The following is a 17,320-nucleotide window of genomic DNA, read 5'->3' as shown; positions in this document are numbered from 1 at the left end:
CTGTAACACGTACCTTTACATATATAATATGGTCCCACATACTGTGTCTTTGTTGGTCTTGGACGTATTTTTTTCCATGATTTATCTTCAGAGTTTTTTATTCTGCCAATTAGAATATCCTTCTTACATTTATGTTCTAAACTGGGATGGTAAGCATAATCCAATAATTTAGGACCTGAAACAATCACAGAAAATTGCTTATATTTGCATAAATTGCAGGATACTTTTAACATTTCCATACACAGACTGGCACATAAGCCCAAAAGCAAAGTATACGAATACACTGTATAGAATTCCTACTTGCACCAGCAACTCTGAAGAACCAAAAGTCATCAACAGCCGTGTTGAGCAGAATAGAAAAAAAATGAATACTTACAAAAGGACCAGTCTCGACAAGAAAAAAAAAACACAAGTTATCTGGGGAGAGATGCTGTATTACAACCTTAAGGTTACCTTGGGACAGCAACAAATTGCTGCGTTTTTTCAAATTCCGAAGTATAAGCTTCCATAACACTAATTTAAAACTTAAATTGCTTATTTATAATAAGTCAATGCAGATGAATTCCAAGGATCAGTAAACTGCTCTCTTAACCTTCAACTTTTATTGTATTAGAACAGTTACTATGTTCAGAGACAAAACACGCTAGGTAAGAAGTGCACACATGCCAAAAATATAAATGCCAGTCCCAGAACTTTGTGATTTTGGAAACAAAAATATGCCTAGCTTTAAACGCTGTCTTTAGGATGATACTAAAGTGAAGATTACATTACCACCAAAATGAAGAAATCAGGGAGAGTCTGAAGACAAGCAATTCTCTGTGAATTTTGCTATTTAAGAGACTACAAAAACAAGAGTGTGATGCAGTTTCCCTGGACAAGAAGCTGATGGAACAGTACAATTTCAAAAGTAGGTAGTAAAAGCAGGAGACACCTAAAGGCTTTGATAGAGATGCAAAGAAACAGAAGAAATAGATACATTGATACAAAAAGTGAAGCTAGGAACATGCTAAGTAGTTCCACCAATATTTTATAGCTCCTGCTTTTAACAGAAAGTGTTTTATGATTTTTCAAACATCACTTCATGGATTTTTCTTGTAAAAATAATTTTAAACTAATATAAAAGTTCTTAAAACTACAATAGTCATCCCCTAAATGTCTCGATACAATTCTTTATTAGTATATCAATATCAACGACACCTATAACTTGAAACACAATGCTTATTTTTAACATTAGTCTTAATAAAAGCTATTGCCTCTAGAATACGGCTCTGTTTAACAGCAACAGCTCAGGCCTAAATGATTAGTTATATTAAAGCCCAATACTGGTTAAGATCCTTTGAGTCAATACAGTGGAGTTAATTATTACTAAGGTTTGGAAGCCTCAGGATTATGATTTAGAATTAGTTTGAAAGAACAATAAAACAGATGGGATGTGAAGGTTACCAGGTACTTTGAACTGCGATTCAATTCCCCATGGCCAATCAGAGAGAGTATTGCAAGTTTTTTTTAGTCTTGAGCAAAGGTGTCATTCTTCACAGTACCCTGGGGGTTGGGAGGAAAGCGAATACAGAATGTGAACGACCTTACATAGTAAACCTACAGGTTGGGGAAAGCGTGTGGTGATTTGTGGTGGTTTTAGGAATCAAGAATCTATTAGGACAAGAAATAAAGACAAGAAGAAAGAAGATAAAATAGTTGTTGAAACACTTTACGAGTTCCTTACTCATAAGATCGTACTACATCTGCAAAGAACAAGTCAGGATTAGCACTGTTTAGAAGCCAACAGTATTTTAACTTATGCACACTAAAATTTTAGTGTATGCTTTTTAATTTTTTAAAAATCAACCCCATTGAGTCCAAAAGCCCCTTACCTTTTTTGACAAAACATAACTGGCAGGCCTGTCTTAGCTCATGTGTGCCTTCTAATGGGTTTCTTCCCACAAGTGCTGAAGATACAGGTATATTAGCAGTTGCACTGCTAAAAACATTTGAAAAGTCATTTCTAGTTTGGCCTGCAATTCCCATGTAATTTTCAGACCCAAACAAACTACTAGGGCCATTTATCTGTTGGAAGAAAGAATATTTTACTCGATCTGTATAATTTAATTTATCTACAATTAAAATTTAACCTGCTGAAATTATTCTTCAAAGCATAAGAAAGACTACACACAAAAAAAATCATAATACAAACTTAAGCACATGTTTAAGAAGGGGACACGGAGATTTTACAAAAGCTGTATACCCAGCACAGACTAAGCATATAACAAGACCCAACCAGGTACAGGGAGAACAGCAGCACTGGCCAGGCTAATTATTACTCCATTCTGGCTCATGAGGATGCAATCCTTCATGCCACCCTTCCCTGCATAATCAATGGCCAGCAGCATGACTGAAAATACACAGCATGACTAGAATACAGGGACCAGATGGATTCTCAGACACAAGGCGATCTCTGCTCTATTCCTGTACTAGGACAGTTCTCCAGGATTCCTAATATTGGGCACTCAGATGATAAGAGATTTTCTCTCTTTTACGTTGGTTATTTTACACTTCCACAGTATTTTACAGCAAGTTCCTCAGAATGGAAAAGCAGCTATGACAGTAGTCAAAGTTTGCATATATAAAACAACCTTTGTGCATTTTTTCTTGTGTTCAATTACTGTTGCTGTGAGCTACTGTACAACTGTTTTCCAAGCCAGAATCATACTTTAATGGTAAAAGTGCCATTTTTTAAAAACAGAAACTTCTACTGTAAAAATTAAGATCTACGTTAAGCCTTCAAGGTGTTAACATTTGAACTGATGTGAAAGAGAACATGAAAAATACTTACAAACAATGGGGAATTATTGCTGCTAAGTGTTGGTGTTCCATCTCTAGAAGCTGAACTTGAGAGGTCTAAAGGAATAAAAAGAAGTTTTAATTATTTCAGTTCCCCAAAACATCCTATGCAAAAAATTATTTGTCATTCCTGAGCAGTAGAAGTATCAAAGGTTTGGTTGTTTGACAAACACCAAAGTTCTTTTTGTTTGCTATGATTATTTTTTTCAGTTATGTAAAAGCCCCTTGTAAACATCTGGGCTGAAAAATTACTAGGTAATCATCTTCAATATAACCATCTGATTAACAGCAGCACCAGCTTCACAGGCATATGCTGAAACAACACGAAGATACTTGTGCAGTACAAAAAGGGTAGCTAGAGAAGCAATACCTGACTATCAAAAATGAGGAGATGAAAAAGGGTTAAGAGGATTCTTCTATTTTTTATTTTATTTTGTAAATTTGGCTTCGTTCTGAAGAGAGCATGCTCCTGTAACACTGGCAATTAGAGACAAGACTTTATTTTATCTTTTCTAGTTCACTGACTATTTTTATCTTGTTATTTCACATACCTGATTTCACTACATAATTACAGTCCTTAGAGTTTGAATCCAAACATGTAATACTGGTATCTTTTCAGAGTACACAGTTATATTAGCCTTTTAGAATTCTTGTTTATTGCCAAATCATCAGAAATGGTTGAAGCTGTAAGACACCTTTGTTTTAAAAAAAAGTTTGAAGGAACATGGTTCCTTCTTTATACTTATTCACCTGAAACCAATAACTTACACAATAAATGCAGAAAAACTGAACAGAGGGAGCTGGGAGCATGCTTATGCAGACCCCAAGTAAACAAAAGCTTTATTTATAAATTCTTGTGTACAACCAACACTGATTATCAATACTCTCAAAAATTGTGAGCACAGATCAAATGTTATGTAAGTGTTAAATATTACTGAACAGTTGTGAAAACTCATTTGTTAAAAAGAGAAGCCAGTTGGTTCATGCACAACTCACTCTCATCATAAAAGGTTAAATATTAAGACTCATTTCTTACCTCTTTTTGGGTCACTGATTGAAAAGGTGCTTAATGGTGAACAAAAATTTTCCAGTGAAGAAGCCAAAGGCTGTGAAAAGATTTCTGAAAGAGAAGGTGAAGGAACAAATCCTGCACTAACTGGCAGTGTCCCCAACAAAGAGGCAGAGAAAGGTACACTAGGAGCTACACTTCCTGCAGGAATAGGTCCTCTGGCTCCTGTAGTTTGCTGGAAAAAAAAGAAATTTAAAAAGAATGTTCACACACAGCAAAAAAACTCTCAAGAACACAATCTGCAATAGTATTTCTTTCAGTAAACTTTTTGCAAAGTTTTTTATAAACCTACTGAAAAACAATAAAAGGTACACTACAGTACTACAGTACTGTACAGAGCTACAGTACACTTAGAGAACTACAGTAATCAAACCCTAAACAATGCCCTAATGCAAGGAATTATCCATGAATCAACCACTTCAAAGGTTCAGTTAGATGAAGTTTAACTTATTAACAGATTTGGATTTTTTTATGAATCAGATCAGAGCTGAATTTCCAAATTATGTTAAAACCATAAGACAACGGGGAAGAGTCAGAAATCAGCATGATTTTTTTCTAAATAAAGAGAACATAATTCAAATTGCAGTACAGTAAAGAGCTAAGAGTTAGCTTTGAAATAAATCTTCAGATACAATCAAATGATACCATGTTCTGCAAAGGCCAGATCACCTTTTTCCCCCCCATGGAAAATAACATATCCTTCTGTACACCTTTGTTAAGGACATACCAAGTGGGGGAGTTTCTCTCCCTTCTCCCTGTCATCCCAAGAAGCTGCCCCCTTGTCTGGAGGTTGACCAAATAGGCCTGCACAGAGTTTGGCCAACATGAAACTCCCTCTGTTCCCCAAGTTGTTAGCCTACAACTCACTCAAGATTCTACACTACAGGAGACTGCAGTCTATCTTGGAAGACTGTATTTCCTCCTGGCTTTCACTCTGGCAAACTTCCTAGGATCTCTTAAAAATAACTTCTTCCTACATTTCCGAAATAGTTTCTACAAAACAAAGTGCATAAAACAGAAAATTAGAAGCCCAAGCATTTTTGATTTGAAGATTTACAACTGCATCCACAGCTGAATGAGGAATTAAAATCACAACTAATTGAAGAATTAAATATGCCACAGCCTCATTTAACATTGCAATACTAAGGGCTCCAAATGACTGGCAGGGCCACAGCAGAGTGTCAGTAACCTTGCTAGTAAGTTCAGACATCTCTGCTCATCAATCAGAGCTCTCATTTTGACTAATAGTTGAGGAGCTCTGTATGCTTCACAGTCAGTTCTAGCTCTGGAATGACGGTGTAATTAAGAACAACTCTTCATGTGCCTAAATTTCTCTAATAATCTCTTCTAAAAAATACAAAAAGTTAGACTCATGATGGTCTAACTATTTCTCTTTATTCAGGAGGTGGATCTGGACAAAACTCTGATTGCAGAGATACTAGTGAATGCACTAGAAAACCCCAGCACAAGTACTACTGTCCTGCAAAGCTGCAAAGCATATGTTTAACTATAGTTTCTACAACTACAGGGTGGGCACTCCAACACACTCTGAGGTCTGAGAGGGTTTATTTGCACCAAAAAAAAAAAAAACAAACAAACCCCAAAACAAAACAACAAACAACACACTAGCCCAGACTTCAAACATCTACTTCACTTTTCATAGTACTTCCTGGAAGTAGTATCCCTCCCACTGTGGTAGTATTGGTAGTAGTACAGCAGTATTTCTAAAGTAGTATCCCTCCCCCAGCAACCTCACTCAGGTTTTCCAACACGCAAAACCAATGTAATTGTCCTTGGAGCTCTGCTGGGTCCTGCTGTCTTTACAGCCACATTTGCAAGAATCTGCACCTGAGAAAATCACCCCAACTATGCACAAATACAGCTCAATGTAACTAGGAAAGGTAACCCACATTTCACTACTAGCCCACTTGAACAAGATCCCACTCATAAGGACAGTCTTTTGAGAAAGAGAACAAACAAAAAAGTCTTACCATTACACTTTCATCTGGATCAGGCACAGAATCAAGTAATTCATCAAGTTCTTCCCCAATAATTATATCTCCATCTCCACAATCTAAACATGCTTCTGGCATAGAGAAAGAAACATTCCCTCCATTTGCCAGCACTGCAGAAGGCAAAGACACCTTTTCCACTTGAAGAGGCATAACAGAAGATAAAGATGGTACAGGTACTGATGACACTTTAGACACTTCAGAAACAAAGTTTGATGAAGAAGCAGCAGAAACCATCTCTTGCTTCTGGTCAGATAAATCTGAAACAGGTAAGATGGGAATGACTGGAACTTTTGTTCAAAGATGTAAAAATATCTTGCATAACTTTTACCCTGACAATGTGGGGGGTGAGGGAGTGGAGAAACATGAAGAATGTTTAAGCAAAACCACATTAAATGTTTTCAGCTTCCACTGATTTCCAATTCATGTGTACCTATATCTCAGTGTTTATACATTACTTAAACTAAAAAAAGACAGGAAAAGTTACAGACCTGATACTTTACTAAATCTTTGGCATATTCTCCCCTCTCTATTTTTCCAAGTTAAAGAGAACAGTATGAGATGATCACTATAGGAGCAGTTACAATCCTATCAAGTTGAGGAGACTGAAAGGAAATTTGCTCAGCCACTTAAATATGTGGATTTAGAGATAAACAGATCAGACTTTTTACCACAGTTCTTTCAAATGACAGGATGAATTTTCTTAAGAAATTTCATAACAAATACAATGAGATATGCATGGCATATCTAGCTTCCTAGCATTAATATTGTAACACAACAAGACTCACCTAACTCAATATCTTCTACAGAAGAATTCTGTAAGTGAGAAAAAAATACCTCTCAGCACTTTGCACAAGAGCCATTAAAACTTTTCAAATACATATTTACAGACTAAGAATGTAATTCCTCAAATTTAGGTTTTATGAAATTTGAAATTTATGAAGTCTAATGGAATTTAAATGTCAAGTAATTTTTTAGATAAAGCATCCATTTGCAGACTGAAATCCACTCACAGTATCACTAAAAATCTGCAACCAACCAACAAAAGTGAGAGTGATACATCAGGGAATGAAGGACTCTAAACAGTATCTTAAGTAAGCTGTTCCTACATTTCCTCATTCATTTACAGCTAAATTGTCTACATTCCCATGAAAAGTCTGTAAGCTAAAGGTGAACTCCTCTTCATTACTGCTATTCAGACACATTGCAAATAGCAAGATAAATGCAAGTTCAGCTGCTAGTGAAGGTCAAATTTGGACAAATGCATAGATTAAAAGGGATTTTATCCCAGCACCCTTCACTTTGGTAACTGTCAACAAAATAAATTAAATAAATAAGCACATTAACTATGCCCTTGCCTCAAGACATTAAAAGTAAATATATTCATTGCGCTGGATTTAATGTTTTAGTTAACATTTATTTTACAAAGATAACTTGAATGATAATCATATGTCCTAGTCTGCCATAAATATACAGCAAAACTGAACACAAAGATCGACAGAACCCTAAAGTCCAAAATAACAGCATCTTATATAAAATGTCAATTAAACCTTTTTCACTTCTTCATCGTGAAATTATGAAACAAATTTTCCCTGTAGTTTAAAGTCAGCTTGCACTTGGAACATGTAAAACCTTACCTGAGTTGATACATCGCTAGAAACCGAATTTGAGGGTGGCTGCAATGAAAAGATACCTTCATTAAATACAAAAGTGGTATCAAGAGAGGGAAACTTCAATGTAAAATGTTAAAAAAACCCCAACTCTTACCTTTGCTCTTACATATGCTTTCCTTATTTTTAACCCTAGTTTTTGAGCTAGTTCTTGAGTCAGCTTAATCACACTTTCATCCTAGAAGACATAAATAAAATTTCATAATTTACATGTATTGTCATCTAGTCAAGACATCTGTTTACATCCCAGTCTACATTCTGCAACATCTCTATATGCAGGATGTCTCATAATGCATCTTTATTCTTTCACAAACATATGGGACTGCAAGCTAACATTGAAAAATACAGCTACCATCAAGCAAAATCACTCCAATACTTGGAATTTTTTAACAAGCCAGAAAATAGACAGTATCCTTCTCTTCCATTTATTTGAATTTAAAATAATGTAAAGATTTTTCCAAAACCAGAGAAGTTCAGAGAAGTGGGTTTTTTTGTGGGTGGGTATTTTTTGTTTGTTGATTTAGGGAGGGTGTTTGTTCTTTGAGGAGATGGGGTTTTTTTGTTGTTTTGTTTTCACACAAATTGAGGGCCACATTTCTGATTACCATAATGTCAGCTACTACATAACACTGCTGAACATTTAATGAGAACGCCGTATTTTGGCAGTAATGGCATCATACAACTAGAAAAGTTTAGTTAAAAACCTGGTCATATTTCACTCTGTCCTATAGTTATAGTAACTATCCATTTAAATTATTTTAAGATTTAGTTTTCAGAACATGTCCTACAGCTAGAAAAAGCTATTTATAAAACTTACATAAAGGCATATAAACCATAAGTGAAAACATTCGGATCTGGAGGTGCAAAGTGAGGATCCAAAGTCCAAAGTTACACATTCAGATAAACTGCTTGTGTCTTTGGAAACACAACTGAAACCTTCTCTATATCAAGAGGTAAACCTATGCTCGACAGTTTGTCTAGCCATTTCACTGCAATTTTGATGTAGAAAGGTGAAAAAAAATGCAACTCAGTATTCTGTCCTGTGATCAGTCTATTTTGAGCAAAGCATGTAAAGTTTCCATCAGCATTTTAGTTCAAATCAGGAATGCATTTCTGAACTGAAATCTCTTGATCATCCTCACTCACTGCCTTTTAGTTTGCATTATGAAGGGTCTCAGAGAGCCAAATTAGATTCATTTTGGATGAAACTAAATTGAAAGTAGTGCAGGAGTGCACTTGATGCACTCCAACTCTTTAAAAACAAACAAACAAAAAAAACCACAAACAACCATGGAAATCAGATCCTCAGGACCAGCATTTCAGTCTACAGATCCTCTCCTACTATACCACACACTGCTTGCTAATATAGATATAGCCTAAGATTAAAAGTGCACAGTAAGTGATTCAGATGGAGGACAATGCACTGGTAAGAATGTTACTAAATGCTTGGAAAGCTAAAATGCAGTTATCAAAAGAATCAATATTGTACATTATAATTATGTGTGGTTTTTCTCTTTATGTTGTGAGTATACTTCTGACTGTAGAGAATTTTCAACAATTCATTCAGTGGTTCTAGTGTTTATTGCAAACATTTATGGCACTTCACCCCCACTGCAAAGTGACCATTTCTTTTGCTGAAAGTTAACACAACAAACTGAGCTTGGGGACTATAATCTCTGCTATTAGTCTTCACTTCCACAACAAAACATAATGCTTAGAGGAATAAACAATATTTTACTGCATTAAAAAAAACCCAAACCAACCAAAAAACCTTCAATGGTCTTGATGTAAATATATGTTTTCTGTATGAAATCTTTAAAAACAATCATGAATATATAATTTACCTACCTGCGGCACAGCAAGAGAACATTTTGCTACAGCATCATAAGCCTTCTTATACCTTCCCAGTTCGTTCAAAGCTTTTGCCTTCCGATAGAGAGCTCTGAAATTGTTTTCATTCAATCTTAATGCTATCTCACAGTCTTCTAGAACTTTTTCATGCAATCCCTACAAGGAGAAAAAAGAAAAAAAGGCACTAATCAGAACTATTATCATCAAAATACTGAATTTAAACTGTATTAGATTAAGGTATTGAAACACTATAAAACATTCACCAAGGCCACTGCACACTGCATGTATGAGTTTTGCTAACTCACCAACTTAGGCAACTAAAAACAAAGCAGGGCTGTCATTCATATAAAATCCAATAATAGTTATGAAGACAATTTAGCTCTTTCACAAGAGCCATCTTACCAGAGATGCCTGGCTCTTTCATAAGAGCCTGCCAGAGAAAGCAGCAGACTCAGGTGCAATCAGCAGCATAAATGGATAAAAATACTGTTCCATCAACTTCCAAGCCTAATATGACTCTTTTATGTTCATATTCTAGTATTACTAACTAAAAATATCTCGATGATTATACTTGTAAAAAGAAGATATTGAAGAATATGCCAAAATGATGATTTGAAACACGCCAATTCTCAAACCCACACCAAGAGCTTTTCACTCACTAGGAAATTTTCCGTGTCTTCATACTCTGTTAGCACACTGTTCATAAGAAATCATGCAGTTTAAACAGAAGCTTACCATATTTGAAAAACATGCTATCCTGTTCACATGCAGCTTCTCTAAAATATCATCAGAAACATGGATTTCTTCAGAATTAGCATAATCAGCTATGTTTATAGCTTCTGTATAGTGGCTCAGTGATCCTCTCCAATCACCTTCGCGATATACATCATTCCCTTCATTAAAAAGATTTCTAACAAGCTCTCGTATAAATAACTGGAACAAAGAAAAGAAACACTCATCAACAGCAGTTTTGTTGTTTATCTTCCATATTTCCAAATACATTTTTAAACAGAAAATTTATACTTGTAACTTCATGGAATCAAAATGAAATGCAAAACTTTTGTCTATATTAGTATTTTTCTCCCAACATTTTCCCAAGACAATCTCTAATATTCAACACCACAATACATGTAAATAAAAGAGAGGCTGAACTACTGATAAAAGAATTACTTTGTATAAGTAACTTAAAAAAGACATATATATGTTCCATACATTCTTTTAGCAAGCAGCAGCCATAGCAACTGGCAAACCAGTAGTACACAAAGGCTGCTTTTGCAGAGCAAAAGATTTTCTTTAATCTAAAGTGTGAACGATTGCATTTCTATCTAATATGTTCTCAAATCCAACGAAACCACCTACCATTGGATAAAAAATGCTAAAAAGTGAGCCTGAAAATATAAGTCAAAAATTATGCAAAATAGTAACGTGTACAGAAACAAAATATGTTATGAAGATTTATGTGACTGAGGTCCTTTTATCTCACTTTTGCTGTGCTACTCTAAACTTTACTCAGAATAGCACATTGTTTTATCCAATGAATGCCCCAAATTCATCCCTAACACCAGCAGAGAAAGAGTTAATCTGAACTGCTATATGAGCGAATTCCGGGCATCCAAATATCTGGATACCTGTATCACAATAAAGCAGTCCCCCAGTTCCAATATTGAAACACTGTAAATTACCATTCATACTGTATCATTACTTAAATGATGATTAAAAACAAGAATAAACATAATAAGATAGGTCCATGTTAAAAACCCTTCTGGAAATGCAAAAGTAATTTCATTACCTCATATTGTTCTTGCGTCCCTGGATAGGGCAAAGTAGATCTAGAAAAAGAAATTACAAAATTTACTGTCTGTTGCCTGCACTGAACAAGGCGGGAGTGCTGTAGATTAGTTTTGATTAAACAACTGTGTTTTCTTATTACTAATGACTTGTTTTCATTTAAAGTTACTCTGCTGTTCAAAATGTATTAAGGTTTTGAATGCTTTGAGTTTAAAACCTCGATGTTGTTTGTTTAAAAACAATTTCCCTCCTCTCCTCCACTGTGCAGAAACAGATTATACAGGAGGAGAACTGCAATCTTCTTATAAGTACTATAAAATGACAAATTATCTGTCAAAAGAACACATCAATTTTAATTAAGTCATACCAATGACACTACAGGAATTTTAAGAGTTCTTTTGTGTGACATACAACAGAGATTTTCTCTAGCACAGAACAGAGGTATTTACTTCTAACTTTTCAGGAAGAAAAATAGGAACCCTTTCCCTTCCCATACAGGCTATCTGAGAATCTGTTTCTAAATAATTTTTAAAAGGGCAGTTTTCTTTTTTTTTTTTTTTTTTTTAAGAACGCCTTATGCGAGCAGTGAACTAGTGTGAAATTTCACAATGATTTTAAACTAGCCAGGATCTTCTAGAGAAGAAGTTGGCATTGATCCAAATGAAAATTAACTACTAAGATTTTTTCATTAGGTTAAATTTTATCTCCAGAGAGTTGAAACATTTAGGTAGTGGTGAGCAAACCCACCCCTTTCAGTAGCAACCTAGTCTTAGGTGTAGCTGTCCCTAAGTATAAGGTGGATTTTCAGGCTACCAACATTTTCCACCCACCAAAAAAATTCAATGCTGATTTTTCTCAAAGGCAGAAACGGAATACCCTCCCACCTTCAATCTGCTCTGTTTGGGAACAAAGAGGGGTTCTGTCTTTTCTTTAAGACTGCTCCCCATTTCCACGTTAGTGTTAGCAAATATTCTGAGGAGAAACACAGGTCCTCCTCCTTCCTCCGCTGGTGCTATATTAAAAGGACTTTCCCAGAGCTATCCATCTCATATATATACACGAGTATAAGCATACAAGAATAAAACCACAAAATCATACTCTATAAACTGGAGTCCTTTCTTAATGTCCTGTTGTCTAGTGCTTCTCTCTTCCGACACATTGGACATGTTATCCTGAACATCCACTTTTCGGATATGCCACTCCTCAAAAAGGAAGAAAGATAAATGGCTGTTAATATACAGCAGTTTGCATTTGGACTAGAAGGATCCAATCTCACATCAACACGAAGTCCATCATACAAAGATGATACTGCACCACAGCTTCAGAGAACACACTCTGAAGAAACTTCAGACAAACACTGAAGTGCCCACAGCGATATAGGTAGAAGCCCCAGGTCAGAACCAACACCCCCTCTGTCAGTGCCCAGTTACACAACACTTCTACAGAAAACATTTCTTCCCATTTCTACTTTGTCTTTGGTTTTCCAATTATTTACTCTAGATGATGCAGACTCACGTTAGTGAAACTAAACCAAACTACAAGGGCAGCTTGCATGCATTACTGCTAAACCAAGCTAAGGTTCCACATTGTTCCCTTTTAATAGCTTTATACTTCTTTTGTTTGTTGAAGTAGAAATAAACTCAAGACCCTGGTATATTTATTAATAAAACCCAAACTGATTAGAAAACCACCACTAAGTCTAATTCTAGAGTCTCTCATCATCACCCAACCGCTAACGTGTAATTAGAAGCAAAATACTACTGCTTTAATAATATCTACCAGTTGACCAAGGTGAAAATCTTGGAAACTTTACCTGTAGCAAAGACTACCTACCTCATTTGAAAAACCAAATTACTTTAATGTAATTCCACATTGTCAGCTTGACATTTCAATCCAATTTAAGTAGTCTGAATGAGTGATTTTTTTTTTTCTTCATGTCTTTCATTTACTGGATTTACAAATATTCAAGTTAAAAAGGCTAAACCAATCTGTATAACCTTCAAGATAAGGCTATTTGACGTATGGTTTCACAGCTGCATACTGCTGTGACTAATGGCAATATAAGAACACAACTTATTTTTACAAAAAATATCATTAGGACAAAGTTTTATTCTGAAAATACTGAAATTCAGAAAAAGGCTTTTAGCTTGAGGAAATACTTTTTTTTTTTGGAAGAAAATTACTTTTTTTAGGAATTTATAGTTTAAAAAAAAAACCAAACAAAAAACCAAACTGCATGCAGTACATTTCTGTTAGTCTTGAAACTAAGCTAAAAAAAGCCAGTATTTTGTGCCAGGTTATCATTTTACTTCAATGACAGAAGAATGAAAACAAAGTAAAATGAAAACCAAAATAACCTCCAGCAAACTCAACAAAATCCCAAGTGAGAACAGAAACCCACTGGAGAAGATACCCTACTTTCTCCAAATGATTTGGAGTAATGAAACAATCTGAAGAGCTTTCAGCTCTAATAATGTTTACAAACCTTTCCAAAGCATCTTAAACGAACATATGAAGTCTACATCATTTCAAGTCATTAAGAGTTAGTCCTATTGTAACACATTCCTAAAATGAGCATAAGAAACTGAGTAATTTTCTTCAGGTCACTAAGCAAATTAATGAAAGCACTCCAAGGTCCCCATTTCACCTCACTTCCCACTGTGACCTCTAATATCAGCAAGCTTTAAAAAAAAAAAAAAAAAAAAAAAAAAAATCAGTCTGCAGATAAATATCATGGACAGCTACAATAGTTCACTGACATGAATTGTCCAGATATTGCTTGTTTAGGTATATAAATAGCATCAGTAGTCTACTCTCCAGAGAGGAAATAACCATGAACACCCTTTGTAACTGTTTTTCATGTTATTTTATGCATCACCTTTTCTTCCACCAGTTAGTAATACATACTGTGCTTTTGGCGTATATATGAAAGACTTTTATTATAAGATAATTGTTTTAATGAATAACAATAGCATATCTATGAAGAAATCTAAATATAAATGCCAAAAGGAAATTTATTGGGCATCTGAATATTTTTTATTTACTCATTCATGGTTTAGGTGTTAGAATTCAAATGAGGGCTAGTAAGAATAAGAAAGTCTCACACTAACCAAAGACAGCAGCAATATCAGCATACGCTTTCCCACAAAAATAAGCAAGCTATGTAAAACATATTTTAGTCCCCTGAATTAACAACTGACAAAGTAATACCATGCCAACACAAGAGTCTTGCATATGTCAAGATCTGGGCAAGTATTAAGATAAGCTTTACTCTACTAATTTTAAGGAACCCCAATACTCCACACCAACAACTTACAAAGAGATGAAAAAAGTCCAACACAGTAACAACTGCATTTATTTATCACCCCTAGCATAAATATTAAAGAATAAATGATATATTGAAACTTGAGGATGTGCAGATCCCATTTCTCCATAACAATAAAGTTAACAGAAACATTACAAACTTGCATCACAGATAAAAGAATAGCTAGCAAGTGATGAACATATGTGAGTGGTGTAATTTATTATTCAAAGCAGTTTTCTCTTTTTTCCTACTTACTCATTTGCATCCATAAGATGTTCAGGCAAAAATTATCTTTCCTTAACATACTTTGACAGTCACATTGCCCCAATATTTGATGATTTTGTAGAGGATTTAAAATTGTTTCAGATAGCACCTCTAACAGCATCTCTCCCGTCCAAATTATCCTTAGATCCTCTTGAGCAACCAGAAACACATTAGACTCAGTTATATACAAGGCAAATAACAATCATGTCTTGACTTTTAATGTCATCCATCCACTTTCAAAGTTTAAAAAAACCCACCTATTTAGCAACAGCTTTTCTCCTCCATCTGCAGGGACAGAATTTAAAAGGTACATACATTAAAAAAGTTAAAATGTTGCTTTGTTGCTTGTAACTATTACTAGAAAAGCAAAGCCTATACTGTTGCTTTACTCTGTGCAATTCACTGAAGGAGACAAGCTAAAGGAAAGGAAAGAAAAAAAATAATATGGGATCTGAAAAAAAAAAAGCAGACTAATGTATCAGTAATTAATGTCATAGGCAGAACTGATTTTCGCATTAAATGTAATATTTCTACAACTGCTGCTACATGACAACACAAGCTCAATTTACTAAATCTAGTAAAGCAAAAAAAAAGCTGCCTAAACCCAAACAAGTTAAAGAAGAATTTATACTGTTTTATCTTTATCACAGGCTTCAACTCATCCTGTTTCACAAAAGCAGAAGCCAAGTGACAAAAGTACACTGTCAGTAGCCAACGTCACATTTTCTGATAGATGCTGGTCCAGTTATACAAATGGGAGACATGGAGGAAAACAGGTTTGTGCCAGCTCTGGCAGACAGGAATACCTACACTTTTCTCTTCTACAAAGCCATTTATGCCTCTTACTGGTTATTTGCTTTCCTTCCAACACAGGGCAAGACAATTTTCTTGTTTTCTATATTTTGGCACTTCTGAGGCATTCAAGGTAAGTTTTAAAGGACATTCACAATGTTTAGGATATGCCTGGGATAATTCTTCAGGCACAAGGGCTTTGAACACAACAATTGCTAGACTATCTTGCAAAGCAAAATTGATCTTTGGAATGCAAGTCAATAAATTTATACAGAATTCCTATCCGAAGGATAGGAAACTGGGCAGGACTAATACTCCTGTTGCATACAGTTGTGCAGACAGCTTATTTAGAGATGAATGGAGAATAGAGGAAAAATGCATAACATTATTTGGGGACCAGAACTACTACCACTGGCAATTAATGACCTTCAGCTGACCAAATAATTCTGTTACTGTTCATTATTGACATTAATGGTTCCAGCTGTTATAAATACTTCAAATAAGCATTCTCTGCACCTTCAGGCCTAAATGCTGAAAACAACTGGAAGTCAGTGGTCCTCGCTGCACTTCCTTCTCCACAGAGCTAAACCTTAAAAACTAAGTGCAGCGTATAGATGTGTTCTTTTAAGATACAGAAGCATATCCACTTGCCATGCATCACTGAGTTCACTATTAATGCAATTACTAGGTTACAGGAATCTCAAATTAGATCTTTGTACAGTACAACGCACATTGAAAATTTTATCATGATTGCTGCTGATAGATCTCTATCAGCCTCAGTGGTTCAGCTGAATTATGAACCTTGACTGGGGTGCAAGTCTAGTGAAAATCACACCAAGCAAAGAGACCCCCTTTTGTATTCTAGCATCAGCCTTCTCCCCCTCTTTATGACATGGGCAGGAGAGAAGGTAACAAACTCAAAATATTAAATCAACTCAGTCAAAAATTTACCCACCATCTACACCATCACACGTCAAAACTTTGATCAGCAATCAGAAGTTGTGAAACCAGAAGTCTGTGTATCAAATGAAAACATGAACAGTTTACCAATGTTTCCATATAGTCAAACTGTACTCCAGAAGAGAGAAATTACACCCTGGGTCCTAGAATAAAGGGAATAATGCAAAGAGAACGGGGAAGACCAAAACAGAACAGTAGGAGTGAATATGACTAAAAGGCAGGTAGTATAAATACCTTTCATCTGTAAGACGCGAAAGCCCATCTCTGCTGCTACCTCCTGCACCACTAACAGCAGCAACAAGCATAATGTGTTCAGGCATCTGGATCCAAAAAGCTATATATCTATAATTCCCACCCCAGGGGCACAAGAAAGCAGGCCCCTACCTCAACAGAGACAAGTGAGAAAAGGAGGTGGCACACATGCAGCTACACCCTAACTGCTTCCTAAAGAGATGTCACTGACAAAAGCATCTCCATTACCCCCAGTTCCAACCCAGCCAAGAATCAGACTGGACATCAAGCACTTGCCCAACATAGAATAAGCCTGACCCAAAGCAGACTTCTCAAAACAATTTTATTGGCCATCCTAATCATCTGACAGTTTAAATGAATAACTACAGTGCAAATTAAAGCATGCCTTACAGAGATTGTAAGCTGCTCAGCGGACTTGGACTGGCATCAAGAGGAGGAAGGGAAAATAGAAATCTTAATACAAAACCTTTTTAGAAATATCTTCCTCAGATAGCAAAGGCACAAAAGATTTAATGTTCAA

General features: G+C 35.5%; 1 protein-coding gene across 2 annotated transcripts in view; it reads right to left on the bottom strand.

The window, feature by feature from the left end:
- The window catches only part of ZC3H7A (zinc finger CCCH-type containing 7A), a 29,718-nt gene that overhangs the window by 10,746 nt on the left and 1,652 nt on the right, over nt 1-17,320 (bottom strand). For both annotated transcript variants that reach the window (XM_050905816.1, XM_050905817.1), the window contains exons 2-13: nt 12,327-12,430; nt 11,230-11,269; nt 10,176-10,373; nt 9,438-9,596; nt 7,687-7,767; nt 7,557-7,595; nt 6,708-6,735; nt 5,899-6,179; nt 3,875-4,082; nt 2,831-2,895; nt 1,872-2,064; nt 14-175 (exon numbers count right to left, since the gene is read on the bottom strand). In XM_050905816.1, the coding sequence (XP_050761773.1) occupies nt 14-175; nt 1,872-2,064; nt 2,831-2,895; nt 3,875-4,082; nt 5,899-6,179; nt 6,708-6,735; nt 7,557-7,595; nt 7,687-7,767; nt 9,438-9,596; nt 10,176-10,373; nt 11,230-11,269; nt 12,327-12,394 (1,522 nt within the window). In that variant the 5' untranslated portion in view covers nt 12,395-12,430. The remainder of the gene's footprint in view (nt 1-13; nt 176-1,871; nt 2,065-2,830; nt 2,896-3,874; nt 4,083-5,898; nt 6,180-6,707; nt 6,736-7,556; nt 7,596-7,686; nt 7,768-9,437; nt 9,597-10,175; nt 10,374-11,229; nt 11,270-12,326; nt 12,431-17,320) is intronic.

This window comes from Gymnogyps californianus, chromosome 15 (assembly GCF_018139145.2).
Source record: "Gymnogyps californianus isolate 813 chromosome 15, ASM1813914v2, whole genome shotgun sequence".
Lineage (NCBI taxonomy): Eukaryota > Metazoa > Chordata > Aves > Accipitriformes > Cathartidae > Gymnogyps > Gymnogyps californianus.
This window is presented reverse-complemented; position numbering and strand designations above follow the sequence as displayed.